Raw genomic sequence first — 15497 nt, forward strand, 5'->3', positions numbered from 1 at the left:
GTTTCTGTGTTTTGATTTGGTGTCGGCCAGCCAACAGTGTGACATCACAGCTTCTGGACTGGGAGGGACGCTGGGCTGCAGTAACCTGCACCTCCATTACTTTGTTTTCTAAAATCAACAATCATTCAAGTCTTAAAAGGATCTTTTCCATCACGTTCAAAGTAGAAAACAGACGACTGACAGTCAAACACTGAAGTGATGTCATCTGTGACATCACTTCAGGGATAAATGACACAGAAGCACAACTTTGTTATTTGAGGGGAAAAAATCAGCATTTTATCAACTGTGTCGATGTTTGCAACCACTGAAAGGCTTTCATTTCATTTCCCAGACCAGTCACCACACACACACACACACACACACACACACACACACACACACACACACACACACACACAGATTAAAATGCCATGATGACATAATCCTCAGATTGATCTCTTTGTTTTTGGTGCTGTGGTGTTGGAGGAACATGGCAGCAGCAGCAGAGCTGTACCACACTGTGCCAGGCTGCCTTAAAGTGATGGATGAAGAGTGTGTGTGTGTGTGTGTGTGTGTGTGTGTGTGTAGTAGTACCAACACAGTTGTCCTCCTCCTCCTCTGAGTTGAGAAACTTTCCAGTCTAGAAGGCAAAACACAGTGAATGAGAGTGAAACGAGGCGACAGTGGAGCAGCAGAGTGTTTGTTGATGAACGATCGACAGAGAACGAAGCTGCTCAGACTGGACTTCAGGTGATGGTATCATGATCAGGTCTGGATCATCCTGAAAGCTCCGTGAGTCCAGACTGTAATGGATTCAGGGCTGTAGGAGCTACAGGTAGCTGACAGATGTCATAGCTGTGGGACTGTTGACAGTTACTTAGTTACTTTCTGCCACTGTGTTATATTAGCATCAAGTCAGCTAACGGCCTTCACTGAAGGTGTCGTCAGCATTTCATCCTGAGAAGCAAAGAGCGAAGTTAGTCGACAGAAAACTCTCACATTTAGTTTCTGATGTTTTGTTGCAGATGAACACAAAGTGACCAAAAATCCAGCAGATCAAAATGCTTCTGGAGCAAATGACCTGCGGCTAACAGTCGTGAAGATAACCCTGATGACCCCAGAATGTGTCGGGTTTAATATCTGATGTGGTCAGCGTGGATCAAAACCAAAACCAGGTCTTCAACAACAACAACACTAATAATGATCAAACAGATCAACCAGTGTGCTACAATTCATAAAAGTCTTTTAAAAAGGTGATTTAAAAGATGTTTCTGATTCTCCAGCCTCAGATCTTCAGGCAGAGTTCAGATCTGAGGGGTCCTCACTGTTAAACCGGGTTTCTTTTAGTTCTGAACCAGGACTTAGGAGAGCCAGCAGAGACCTGCCTGAGGATCTGAGGCAAGCAGCAATCCAGTAACTGGGAGCTGAACCATGACGAAGAGTAAAACTGTAAAACTGACCAGTGAAGAAGAGGCTGGTGGGACATTAACACCGAACCTTCATCAGCGAGAGGAAAACAAAGAGCGATGCTGCCGTGAGAGTCGAGACTGATGAGCTTTATTAGTGCTGAGTGGAAGAGACGGAAATACAGAGAAGACACGAAACAAGTAGTTCAATTACAGAACAGAGATCAATAAAAAACAACTGGAATCAAGAGAGAGAGAGAGAGAGAGGAATAGAGGGACAGGGAGAGAGAGAGAGACAGAGAGAGAGAGCGAGGTTCACATCTTGCTGTGTCCACGTCACTTCTGGCCGAGTTGGGCGAGCTGTGGAGAGGACAGAAGTACAAGTATTCAGATGCTTTACTTCAGTAAAGAACTAATACACACTGTAAAAATACTCACTACAAGTAAAAGTCCTGCATTCAAAACCTTACTGAAGTAAAAGTATGTAGGCAGGTAAAATATACCTTGAGTACTCACAGTAAGTATTGATGTATCAGTAAAATGTTTCCTGTCAGTGTTTCTCATCATCTCTGATGTTTGTGGATTAATATTCCTGCTGTAGATGTTTCAGGTTGAGCTCATCTGAACTACTTTATATCCTGTTGGCTGGTTTAATCTACAGCGATGCTTCATATTCTATAAGATCATCACATGTTTGTCCTGCGAGAACCTCGTATCTCAGAAAAACAGCCTGTTTTCAGTACCTGATAGTAGTAAAAGTACCTAAAATGTGTACTTCTGTACAGTATCTGAGCAAATGTAAAAATACAGCTACGCTCCTTCACTGGGAGTCGATGTTGTCGCTACGTGAGACTTCATTTCTACCCTTTGGTGTATGTTTTAGATTTAGGGCAGGTGTACAGCAGGACCACAGGTGTTGAACTCACCTGTTTGATGAACTGAGCTGCGTTGAAGAGTTCACTGCAGCCGTAAACAACTTTCTTCCCCTGTTTGAACTGAAAACACAGAGATGACATCATTGTGTTTCCTGCAGCAGGAAGGACAGATTTTAGCATCTGGAAGACAAAACCTCACTAACACGAGTACAATACAACACACTGCCAAACAACAGTCCTGTAACCAACTCCTAACAAACCGCAGGAGAAAGAACAGGTGGACGACAGCTTCTTGCAGTAGTAGACCAGCAGTACTTCAGTACCTTGGCGTAGTCCACCAGGTTCTGGTACTCGATGTAGTTTCCGCCTCCGACCACGAACACGATGGCCTGAAACAAACAGGCCGACACGATGAACAAGAACAAACTCAAAAGAATCCAGAACAAAAACCAGAGCAGTTATTTTCAGAATAAAAGCATTAAAAGAAGGAGAACTACACACAGCTTTTATTGTGAAGTTGCCACTCTGCGTATTTTAAAGGTTCCCTGTGGAGCCTCAGACCTCCAGCAGTGCTCCTCCACTGATCTCCAGGGGGCAGTAACGAGCAAACAAATGCAGAGAAGAAGAAGCGAACGTGGACGCACACGATGCAAGTTTCTAACTTTTGACACAATCATCCTCGCGACGTTTTACGAGGACAGAAACACACTCGACGCGTTGGTCAGAGCTCGAGGATTTACTTCCTGAACATTAACTTCTTTGTTTCCATGACGACGCCACAGAGCAGCTCTCACGTCAGTACACAGACACGTCTTTCACGTGTTTCTGATGTGACTGAGCTGTGGAACATGAAGTCATGATCCAGCAGGTGAGAAGTCCTGTTCGTCCAATCAGAGCAGCGATGACTGATCGTCACTCGGACTGAAAATGAGACGGCGTCACGTGTCGGTACGAGTCCACGCTGAAATAACATTCAGGTCATGTTGGTTTGTTCTCGAATTCTTCTTCAGCATCTGTTTGTGCTGGAAATCACTGAGACTCGATCAATCAAAAACAGAAACAGAAACTCTGCTCACCTCCTGAAACGGGTTCTTGTTCCTGGGAATGGAGCTGAAGAGGAAGAAGAGGAAGAGGAGGCGTAAAGATGAGGAGACATTTCCGAGCTCTCTACCAGTCTCCACTAACAGGTGAGTGAACTGATCAGCTGTGATTGATTTGTGATTGGATGAAGTCGTACCTCTCGCTGCCTCGCAGCATCTTCGGGTCGAAGTATCGATAGTCGTCTGTTTCCTGGAAGATCAGAGAGAAGAACGTCAGCTGACTCATCAGCTGGTTTACTTCATATGAACACGTTCAGGTCAAAGTCTTCTCAGCAGAACGACCACTGATCAACACGTTATCACCAAACTGTGGTGAAACTTTAACAAATTAAAACCAGGTTCAAGTTTCTGACACATGTGGAACTTTCTCTGATTCATTAAGAGTTCTATTTATAAAAGTTCTATTTTCTGAACCTCAGCGGTCTGCATACCGATCCTCTGACCAAAGGCTGTCTGTCCTGAGATCGGGATGAAGAGCTGTGGAGACGAGTCTTCCTCCATATCTGCCCCAAAGTGTGGAAAGTTCTTCCACCTGCCAAATGTCTCCTCACTCTGCTGATGCCTGAAGACTCGTCTTTTTAACTGGATTTTTTCTGAAGGCATTTCCTGTTTCCTCTGGAGAACTTTATCTCTGAGTGCATCTTCATGATCGTTTTATTTTCTGTTTAAGCTTCAGTGCACACGAACAGATGTTTGATGTTTGTCTCAGATTTGGTGACGAGCTGCTGATGTCATCATTCATAGTAACGATGTAGCTGCACAGCTGGACAGGTGACATCACCACGTAAAGTCAAATTACAGCGGCGTCACACTCGTCACAGACTCAGTGTATATGGTCACACCTAGTATTAGCTAATGCTAGCAAAATGCTAACACGTAGCTACATCAAGAGGAGTGCATTGTGAAAACATCCTTCGATCACATGCTGCAGTCCCTCTGATTCACACTGTGGAACCTGGCTGAACAGAACCGAACCACCGCGATTCTTTTTGTGACGCGTGTCTGACTTAACAACAGTAACTAAGAGGCGGGGCTGATTGTACCACAAACTGCACTTCTGAGTTATTAACTGTTGAAACCTGCCAAGTTAAACTGTGAGAGAGTTAAACTGCCTCAGAGTTAAACTGCCTCAGAGTTAAACTGCCTCAGAGTTAAACCGGCTCAGAGTTAAACTGCCTCAGAGTTAAACCGCCTCAGAGTTAAACTGTGTCAGAGTTAAACTGTGTCAGAGTTAAACCGCCTCAGAGTTAAACCGCCTCAGAGTTAAACTACCTCAGAGTTAAACTACCTCAGAGTTAAACTACCTCAGAGTTAAACCGCCTCAGAGTTAAACCGTGTCAGAGTTAAACCGCCACAGAGTTAAACTGCCTCAGAGTTAAACTGTGTCAGAGTTAAACTGTGTCAGAGTTAAACCGCCTCAGAGTTAAACCGCCTCAGAGTTAAACCGCCTCAGAGTTAAACTACCTCAGAGTTAAACTGCCTCAGAGTTAAACCGCCTCAGAGTTAAACCGCCTCAGAGCTAAAATACCTCAGAGTTAAACTGCGTCAGAGTTAAACTGCGTCAGAGTTAAACCGCCTCAGAGTTAAACTGCGTCAGAGTTAAACTGCGTCAGAGTTAAACTGCCTCAGAGTTAAACTGTGTCAGAGTTAAACCGCCTCAGAGTTAAACTGTGTCAGAGTTAAACCGCCTCAGAGTTAAACCGCCTCAGAGTTACACCGCCTCAGAGTTAAACTACTTCAGAGTTAAACTACCTCAGAGTTAAACCGCCTCAGAGTTAAACTGCCTCAGAGCTAAACTGTGTCAGAGTTAAACCGCCACAGAGTTAAACTGCCTCAGAGTTAAACTGTGTCAGAGTTAAACTGTGTCAGAGTTAAACTGTGTCAGAGTTAAACCGCCTCAGAGTTAAACTACCTCAGAGTTAAACCGCCTCAGAGTTAAACCGCCTCAGAGTTAAACTGCCTCAGAGTTAAACCGCGTCAGAGTTAAACCGCGTCAGAGTTAAACTGTGTCAGAGTTAAACCGCGTCAGAGTTAAACCGCCTCAGAGTTAAACCGCCTCAGAATTAAACTGTCACAGAGTTAAACTGTCACAGAGTTAAACCGCCTCAGAGTTAAACCGCCTCAGAGTTAAACTGTCACAGAGTTAAACCGCCTCAGAGTTAAACCGCCTCAGAGTTAAACCGCCTCAGAGTTCAGATGAGCTGCAGCTCTGCTGTCTTTGACTTCCACATGTTTCTACTAAAGACAGACCTCAGATCTGCAGCTTCGTCTGCACGGATTTCACTTGGTTTGACACTATGAGGAGGAGCACGGAGGCCCAGAGAGACCAAACCTGAACAGACGAATAAGAAACAGCTAGCCTGGTTAGCCTAGCCTCTCTCTCTCTCACACTCACACTCACACACACACACAGTACAATCTGATAGAGGGAGAATGTGCTCTTCTATTTCTTTCATCTTCATCCCAGTCTTGTCTTTCCCCTCCTCCCCCTCTGCTCCCCCCTCAGGTTCACAACAACAGAATCTTTGTTGGTCGTCTGTAACTCCAGACGCTGAGAAACCTGCACAGAGTGTGTGAGTGTGTGTGTGTTTGTGTGTGAGTGTGTGTATGTGTGTGTGTTCAGGATCAGATGACAACATGAACTGAGGAGCTGAATCAAAAATTTCACTCAACCATCATCATCATCATCATCATCACCACTGACCTATGTGTGTGTTAAACTGTGTGTTGACAGCTACATGTGTAGTCACGTGTGTGTGTGTGTGTGTGTGTGTGTGTGTATACACTGTGTGACAGAATGTGATGACCAGAACCAATGAGCTGAGAGCCACAGACAGGAAGTCAGAGAATATTAACGGACCAACATGTTGGTTTGAGTCTGAACATGATAAGAAGATAAGAAGCAAATTCATCAGGAAATTCTGCTCGTTGGTCCACAGTCAAACTTTCACTAAAATCTTTTCACGTTTTTAACAATTTTCCGACTAAAAGAAAACTTGAGACACAGAGAAGAACCGGACTCACAGGGTTCGACTTCATCTCCATCAGGTTGTCCAGGATCCGAGTGACTGGAAGGTTCTGAAAGAGAAGACACGACTTTACGTACACAGCTAAGACACAGCTAGCCTGGTTAGCTTAGCCCCAGTCGTTCACAGTTGTACTCATTTATTTCCACCTGAAGGTCGTCTGGTCTTGGCAGTTTCGGGTTCAGACGGTTTTCACTGAGTTTTAATCTTCAGAAATCTTTTTGTTTTGTTTGGATTCTGTTTGTAAACGTCTTTTTTCAAAAGTTGGAGGCGAGAGTGTGGAAGAAGTCTGTAAATATCAGAGTGTCAACGGCTCCATCCAGTTTCTAATGTTCTGGCAGCTCTGCAGAGCATCAAGGGCCGATTTCAGCTGGTCTCAGTTCAGCTGCTGTATGAAGAAAACAGACAGCGACTCGCTGTGTGTGTGTGTGTGTGTGTGTGTGTGTGATGATTATAAATGACTTCATGCTGGTGCCAGTTTCACCCTGAAACACCCCCGGATCCTCCAAGTTGTCATCATCATCATCGCTGCTGTCCAGGAACGATGACTCTGTCATTAGGTACGCTTGATTTAACCTCTTGCCAGACACAGGCGGGTGGAGCCTGGTGTTTTGGTGCCGAAACACGTTGAATAAAGCGAAAGGTAAAGACGTACGAGGACGAGGACGGAGGAATGCTTGGAGGCTGGTTGCCATCGGTTACAGGTGACGTTCCGCCATGTTGGAGGAGGACCAACAAAAAGAAAGACATGAAGAAGAAAGAAAAGGACTAAAAGGAAAAACAAAGGAAATATTTAATAAATCATGAGGAAGGAGAAAAGATGAGGATTGCAGTCTTCCTCCTCTAACATGGCGGCGGGTCACAAGTATCAAAAGCTTCAGCTCCGACCGCTGATCCTGATCCTGATCCTGATCCTGAGTGTTCAGTTTCACCGTTTGATTACAGGATGTCTTCCATCACCTGATGGGATTTAAAATCCCCCGGATTTAAGCTCCTTTCAGCTTTTTCTGATCCGTTTCTGTCAGAACCAGAAGAGCCAACAGCCAATCTAGCAGCTCTGCGAGGCTGTGCTAACATCAACATGCTAACATCAGCATGCTAGCATCAGCATGCTAACACGTTGATGCTGCGCAGGTGTAGTGTTCGCAGGGCTTGTGGTCTTGAAGGAGATGTCGTCAGTTCTGCAGGTGTTTGCTCAGAGGTAAAGTAGTGGACACATTAACATGTTGACCTGATGGTGGCGCTAGATGAAGCGTTATTACAGTTCATCCTGAGGGGAACACGAACGTCTGAACCACATCTCATGACCGTCATCCAGCAGACCTGGGACACGGTGGCTCTGATTCAGACTCTTCAGTGGATAAATTAACGTTTTGAACATGATGACAGAAGATTTTATCCAATCAAACAGCTCGAAGCAGAGATGCTGCAGATTTTCAGAGTCTCTATGAACTGATTTCTGTCTCCATGTTCATTTGTTCATCGACTGAGCCACATTACTCAGACATCTACTTCCTGCTGAGATCCAGGATCACTGACGACTCTTTCTGTTTAGATCTTTAGATCTGTCTTCTAGCAGTTATGAAACGAAGGATCTTTCAGTTTGATGAGTGACGACCCCCCAGGTGCAGGGTTAGGGTCGTTTGGAGTCACTGCAGCTTATTTTCTACCTCTGAAGAGTTTGACTCACGTGCTGTTTGAGCACCAGGTTCTTCACTCCCTCCATGACGAACTGGGAGCCGGTATTCATCACTCTGGAAAACAGCCTGAGGGGAGGAGGAGGGGGGGGGGGGGCGGGGGGGCGGGGGAGGAAACGAGGGGGGACAAAGAGAAGACGGGAGATCAGGAGGAGGAGGGGGAGGAGGAGGAGGAGGAGGACAGGGTTAGGCTGGTAATCTCAACACAAACCCTGATTCAACCGAATGAATGAAAACACTGATGCTGCTGCAGAAACACACAAACTGCGACACGGAGCTGAAAACATGGACCTACATCACAGCGAAGAACAGCCAATCACGTCGATGCAGTTAACGTACTTAACATGGAATAAATTCCATACATCTTCCAGTAGGTGGGAGTCCAGTTCAACTGTGACTAAACATAACCGTGGAAATGAAAAAGAAAAAATAAAAGATGATTGTGTGTTTGCAGCTTTCTTCTGTTGCTTCAATGCTCATATTCACTTTATTAACTCGACTATAATCTGCAGTAACTTATTATTTCTGCTCTGTTTGACAGAAACTACAGTTATGATTATTCACTGTGTGTAAATATTAAGCTACTGAATCGTTCTGCTTTTATCGTATTTGCTTGAAACTCTGAAGGAAACATATATGAAAATATTCCTGGAGGCAATAATTTTAAAATCTTGAAATCCTTTGACAGACAAGTGAACCTGGAGTTACGAGTATTCGTCAAGTAAAACAGAGGAAAAACCTCCTGACGGAGGATCTACTGCAGGACTGTTGTATCAATAAACATGAACAGACAGTGAGTTAACTGCTGCTCCAGAATCACCTCCAACTGGAAGAAAAGGACGTGACGTTGAACCGAAGCTTTTAAATTGGAGATGATTCTCGAGCGCCTTGCTCAAGGGCAGCTTTAAAAGTGTTTTTTATCTCGTAGAAGAGACCAGCAGCTTCGTCTCAACGCCGCTGCTTCCAAAGCGACGCCGTTACGGTTTTTAAGGTTTGAGAATGAACACGTTTGATCATTAAAGACGTTAAAGAACGAGTCTTCTGTTCTTCACTTACCCCATGGGTTTGACCCCACTGTTGCCGTAGTTAGCCGGGGTGGCGGCCATCTTGGTAAACGCCCTGGAAAAGATGGAGGAAACCAGAACGACTCAACATTCTGTCAAACAGCATCTGTCAGTTCTATCATCCAGACAATAAGAAGACGGAAATATCTTTACTTGAGTTAACATTACAACATGAAATGTGATCTGATAAATGTGAACTATGACACTCAGTATAAATCTGATTCTGGAGGATTTAAAATATCGCAGCGCACAGGGTGAATGAGGACTGTTGGAAGCAAAGATGAGGTTCAATGAAGCTACAAAGACCTCTGATGGAAACTTCATCAGATGATTTTAAATACAAACCAAACACACTCACTTCCACTGCTTGATGTAGCTGAGAGGTGAAAGGTCGCAGCCTGCATCCAGCAGAGCCGTCTTATACTGCTCCAAGTCCGACTGAAACACACAAACAGAAGATCAACAGCTGTCGCTTTTCAATTAACGCTCAACGAGTTCAAACAAAATGAAACTCCAGATGAAGTCTGCAGGAGGATCTGAGCAGCGGCTTAAAAATGAGACTGATCAGTCACACGTTCAATAATTCACACGTTCATTCATTCATTCACAGAAAGAGCAGAAAGGTCACATGATAAGGTCATCTCTCTACTTTCTTGTAGACTTGTACTTGTTTTTTTCTATTAGTTTAATATGTTTGTTCTGCACCATCATGTAAATTCCTCGTGTGGAAACCGAATTTGCAGTGAACCTGACTCTGATTGGTCGAATGATGTCGCACTGCTGCTAATGTTGAACGGGTTCATCTTTTTGATATGAGTGTCTGAACTCTTGTCTGGTTCAGTTCAATCCAGCTTTATTTATATAGCAGCGAATCACAACAGGAGCTGTTGCACATAGAGCAGTTCAGGACCAGACTGTCACTCCACAGAGAACCAACAGTCCCCCCATGAGGCAGACACCTCGAGCAGAACCCGGCTCTGGGTGGGTGACTCTCCCCCTCGACCGGCGGATGAACGATGGAGGTTATCTTCTTCGGCTGTGTGTTATTGTGACCGCTCTACATTAGCAGCTACGCCAGCGTAGCCGTTTTCAGTAGCGAGGTTATCGTCACGCCGGCTTGAGGCTGTTGTTTCAGAGGCCAAAGAAAACACGGAGGAACCATCACAGTATCTGCACGGCAGGACCAAAACAGACTGCCGGATTCCCGCCTGCAGCTCGTGAAGGTGACACACGGCGAGAGGATCGTCTGCACGCGGCTTCCTCCTCAATAAGCTCCTGACCGGCAGCTCGGCGGGAGCCGCCGGCCGATTACACAACGGCCGAGCCACGTGAGAGCGAGTCCGCGGCGGCGTGTGTGGTTGTTTTTGTAGGACTGAGATCCCACATCAGTCAGAAACTCTGGAACACTCTGCAGCAGATGGGGGGGGGGGGGGGGGGGGGGGGGGGGGGGGTCTGTGAGCGGGAGACAGATCAAAGGAGGGAGAGGAAGAAGAGAAAGAGACAAAAAGTAACAGACAGGAGGCCAAGAGCTGGTCACTGAGGGAGAGGGATGACCACAGATGACAGGAAGGGAGGGGGGGGGGGTGTCGATGGAGGGTGAGGGGGTAAACCCGGGATCATCCATCTCTCAGGTGGATGAAAGTGGAATGAAAGAAAGAGTGAGGGTTAGGGTTAGGTTCTGGGCAGCGGGGGGAGAGAGCCGTCACACCGTCTGTTAGCAGAGGAAACCAGGGACGAGCTGGAGATCCGAACAGCCGCCGCGAGGGCCCCCGCCTGCTACGACGAGGCGCCACCAGGTCCTCCAACAGCGTCTCAAAGTGTCCCTCCGAAGGCAGACTCGGCAGGAAGCGTCCGTCGATCCGAGATCCACGCCCACTTCACACAGCCAGGGGTCAGGTGTGAAAGTGGGCGGGGTTTGAAACTGTGTGTTCTGTCAGCGTGACAAAATGTTTTTGTCGATGAACTTTTTCATGACGACATAATGACAAGACAAACGAATTAACTGACTGCGGTCAAGCTGCACGCTTCAAACACCTGGTTACCCCCCGCAGCCCATCTGCCCCCCAGAACAGAACACCGCCCGCTAATCAACTAACGCTACAACTCACGGTGGCGCTGCAGGAAAAGCCGGCTGTGAACGTCTGAACCACATTTCAAGACAATCCATCGACAGTTCGTTGAGATATTTCAGTCTGGATTAAACATTCAGCAGCGAGGCTGGAAGTCATAGCGTAGCACTAGCATAGCTTAAAAAGGTCGACTAAGGCTAACAGGGCTAACACCGTCAACAACAGGATTGTTTTGTGTTTGTAGGACTGAGTCAACCTGTCTGTCATCCATCACACGTCCTCCAGATGTTCACTGCAGCAGTTTTACTTCAGGACTCCACACATCTGGAGGTTTCTTTGGGAAACTGAGGTTCAGCTTAACGCTGATGTCCGCCGGCATGGTGGAGGACGACCTGCAGACAACTAATCATGTTTGCTGTGATTGAGGCCCAGAGTTGTTTTCTTCTTCACTGAACGACACAAACTAACTTCAAACTCAACGGAGGAAAAGCTGAGCAATATTTAGCTGCATGAAAACAGCAGCTTCTCCTCTCTGTCCCAACACTGATGTCACTGACAACAGAAAACCAAGTGTTTTTACTGGAGAGGCTTAACGGCATAGTTGATGAATGGTCCTGACTCGTGCTTTTAGATCTTGGCCTGCACTGTTTGAATGATCACCGGCTGAATAATTGAGATAAAGTAAAGGATTGTTTCTGCAGGTGTACGAGCAGAGCAGTCTGCCCACAGCAGCCGCTGGAGGCCTGGACTCCACCGGCTGACTGCTTTTCAAGGTTGGAGGAATTCTGGGGCGAGAAAAGGGTCAGCAGGTGTTCTCTGGTCTTGACTGATTGGAGAACTCAGTGGAGTTGTGAAAACCTGCGGACCTCGTCAGGGAATGAGTACAAACATTGTCAAAACATACTTAGAACTACAAACTGACTCCTGAACTCCTGGTGCATCAATTTTTAACAGCAAACTCAAAGCGATAACAAACCCAGTCCCTGAAATATCAGAGAGGATGAGAGGTGCTTTGTGCCAAACTAAACCTGACCCAGCTCTGTTCCTTTCATAGCCGCTCTAACCAGGTTTCTATTTTCTGAGAGGACCTCGGAGCTCTACCTCAGGCTCATCGTGAAATTATTAATGTGGTGGAGCCAAAAAGGCTTCTCATAGAACCCGTCCAAAAGTTGGTTACTGATCAGCAGGATGTGGTTCTGAGGACGTTCTCTCTGAAACATTTCTGCTCCACAGTCGGCGGGGTGAGCGTCCCCTGTGCTGGTTTAGTCTGAGCGTTGGTGAAGAAGCCTGGCAGGGACGATGGGAAGATCTGGAGGTCACCTGACACGCCAAGTCATTTTTTTTAAACAACACAAATCTCAAGAGGAATTTCTGCAATCCCAGAAATAAACTCCGTCCCTACAGCAAATGAGGAGAAACCAGCAGAGTCTAATGTTTCTGATAAACCATCTGAGATGCAGTTTATGTTGTTCTCTTAGTTTTATAATGATCGGTTCTAATCAGTGATGCTTCCTTCTCTTCGATGAGGTTTTCAGCTCACACAGGAGCCGGAGCAGCGGTTGATGGGGACAGTTAGCTCTTTTAGAGCTGTTATTCCACCTGTGCGGCTGCTTTGTGGATGGACGTAGCTGGTAGACATGTAGGTCTGCTTGAAGATGATGCCCTCATTCATGATCCGGCTTGCAAAACTGTGAAGAAACTGTGGTTTCTCCAACTGAGGACAACCGTCAGGGAGCACAAAACCACTGAAGGAAAAAAAAGCCATTGTAGGTGGCAGTCAGGGGTCTGGAACCAGACCATCTACATTCAGGTTTGGCTTTAGGTTTGATGATTTCACAATTTGAAAACATCATTAAGAGATTTAGTGTATTTTCACAGGTGTCCTCAGTCTTCGGATCCAAAGAACACACTGTGAAAACCGCTTATTAATATTTGTGGCTTGAATCAGTCACAAATCTGATGACTTCAGTGAAAAACGTTGACTTTGAATTTAACACAAATTAGCTGTGACTCCACTTTGCTTTTTGACTTCAGTGACTGAACAGGCACAAGGTTTAAAATTCATGCTATTAAATCGTGTCACCATCAAGCAGAGAGCAGATACGACTGCACAGCCATCATAAAGATGGAGAAGCTGGTGATGCTGCAGAATCTGAGAACTTTCTACTGATATTATAGTTTTACTCCCAAACTTTGACACTGTCACACCTGATCTGACTATATTTAATAAATATACCAGCTGGAGACCCAAACCTGACCAGTGTGTCAGCCTTTACAGCCACATTTGAGACTCTATCATGTTTGTTCGTCCTGCTGCAAACAGGTGACGATGTGCTTGTTTTAAAGCTTCTCAAAGTGATACTGCGGGACCCCCTCATACAAATTCCTGACAGCTGCACCCCAACACCCCCCAGTAACCACCTGAGTCTGCAGTCTGAAACTGATGGAGTCTTTTAGCTGTTTGTCCAACACAAGACAAATATCTGTATACGAATGGATGGAGGGAAGAGTGAGGAATATAAGAACCATGTGAATGGACACAGAGTGAGTTAGCCGGCGGTCGGCTAGTTTAGCTGTAGTTTGGCACAGCTATGGTTCGTTATTGCGTATTCGTAGCCGACCGCCGCAGAGTCAGCCGTGTTGTGGCTGGCTGCTCGCAGCGCCCGGCGTTCGGTAATGACATCATCCACGTCAGAGGTAGTTGTCTAGAGACGCCGGATGTTGATAACATGCCACCACGGGCTCAGAGGGGAATAGCACCAGCATATCAGAACAAAATATTGGAATATGAACGAGTTTCTGCAGATTATGCGTTATATAGAGGCTGCGCATGGATGCCCCGAGTACTCGCATAATTTCTTCAAAACGACTCCAAATGCCACCAAAGTTGTCTGGGTGAGTAAATGGTCATATTTAATGCTACAAATAAGGTCCAGGTTGTAAAAAACGAAAGTTATCCTTTAATTGTGACTTTGACACCAAATGACCCACCAATGTTCAATCCAGCGCTCTAAAACAGAAACTACAGAATCTCCAGGTGAACATTTTAAAACTGATGTCGTGGTTTAAACATTAAAAAAACACTTTCAGAAATCTTTTCTGTTGTCTTTCTGTGATTTCGTAGTAAAACTTGCCTCTAAGATTAAAGTACACAGATAACTCCGTACACAACTTGCCTCTGAAGGTGTCCACGTCCCTCATCGTCACATTAAAACTAAACAACAATGAAGATTTGAATAAAACCGCCGGCTCCTGACACTTGGCCCCGGCGGAGCTGAAGGTCTGTTTGGTTCTGCATCTCTTTACTCCAGAGAAGAATGAGAAGCATTGTCCCGCTGTGTCTTTAATCTCCCTGTCCCCTCGGATCGTCTCCCGTCCTCAGCGTCTCTGTTTTGTTCCTGGACGTGAACACGAAGCCGCAGGAGGATGACAGAGTTCCCCCGAGAGTCCCAGTTTTCTTCTTCAGTGTGAGGTTTTATTTTGACAGCAGTGAACCGTGGAGGGAAAACAAAGTAAACCATGATCCTCCCGTCACCGTCTCACCGCTGAGTCATCTCTGCTCTCACACAACTTCTAATACGTTCCAGAAAACACATGAAAACACCTTCTACTACCACTTCTAATTCAATTCTCCTGGGGACTGCAGGTCATAACAGTCATAGAGCAGTGCGCGGCGCCAGCACATTTTAAATACAGTTAGCGGTTTTAAAGCACAAGGGACCCCTCTGGCATGATCAGTGTTGCTCTTCTGGGTTTGACCAGACTGACGACACAACACTGTTCAGTAGCAGACTTTAAACTGTTGAATGTGTGAGGGTCTTTGAACGCATCACCAAGTAAAGTTTTCAAACCGCTCACAAAACTCAAAGATCTGATCAACAGGAAACTTTACACGCTCTGTAGCTGATGCTAATGATGAACACCAACCTTAAAACATCCTTTAAGCGCTAAACCGTCTCTGGACTTACTGATTTAAGCTCATCACTTCCTCCTGCTGTTAGCTCACATTTCAAGGGGAACTCAGTGTTTTCCAGTGAGTACTACTACCACGACTACTACTACGACTACTACTACATGTGTGGACTCTCCTCTTGGTTCTCGTCAGCTTCTACAGGGCCACAACTGAAAGCGTCCTCTGCCTCAGTGTGACAGTGTGGTATGGCAGCTGCACGGCACAGGAGAGGAAACAACTGGCACGGGTGGTTAAAACTGCACAGGGCATCGTGGGCCGCCCCCTCCCTGACCTAGACTCTATATATGAAGGCCGGGTCAGGAAGAGGG

The 15497-nt window shown here is 45.9% G+C and overlaps 1 protein-coding gene across 1 annotated transcript in view; it reads right to left on the bottom strand.

Moving 5' to 3' along the window:
• Positions 1-1520: 1520 nt before the first annotated feature.
• Positions 1521-15497, bottom strand: part of scfd1 (sec1 family domain containing 1) — a 28270-nt gene continuing 14293 nt past the window's right edge. Inside the window, exons 17-25 of the mRNA XM_041953340.1 lie at positions 9506-9585; positions 9140-9202; positions 8077-8152; positions 6385-6438; positions 3498-3550; positions 3337-3370; positions 2584-2649; positions 2312-2380; positions 1521-1745 (exon numbers count right to left, since the gene is read on the bottom strand). Of these exons, the coding sequence (XP_041809274.1) occupies positions 1722-1745; positions 2312-2380; positions 2584-2649; positions 3337-3370; positions 3498-3550; positions 6385-6438; positions 8077-8152; positions 9140-9202; positions 9506-9585 (519 nt within the window). The 3' untranslated portion in view covers positions 1521-1721. The remainder of the gene's footprint in view (positions 1746-2311; positions 2381-2583; positions 2650-3336; positions 3371-3497; positions 3551-6384; positions 6439-8076; positions 8153-9139; positions 9203-9505; positions 9586-15497) is intronic.

The sequence above is a fragment of the Chelmon rostratus genome, chromosome 15 (assembly GCF_017976325.1).
Source record: "Chelmon rostratus isolate fCheRos1 chromosome 15, fCheRos1.pri, whole genome shotgun sequence".
Lineage (NCBI taxonomy): Eukaryota > Metazoa > Chordata > Actinopteri > Chaetodontiformes > Chaetodontidae > Chelmon > Chelmon rostratus.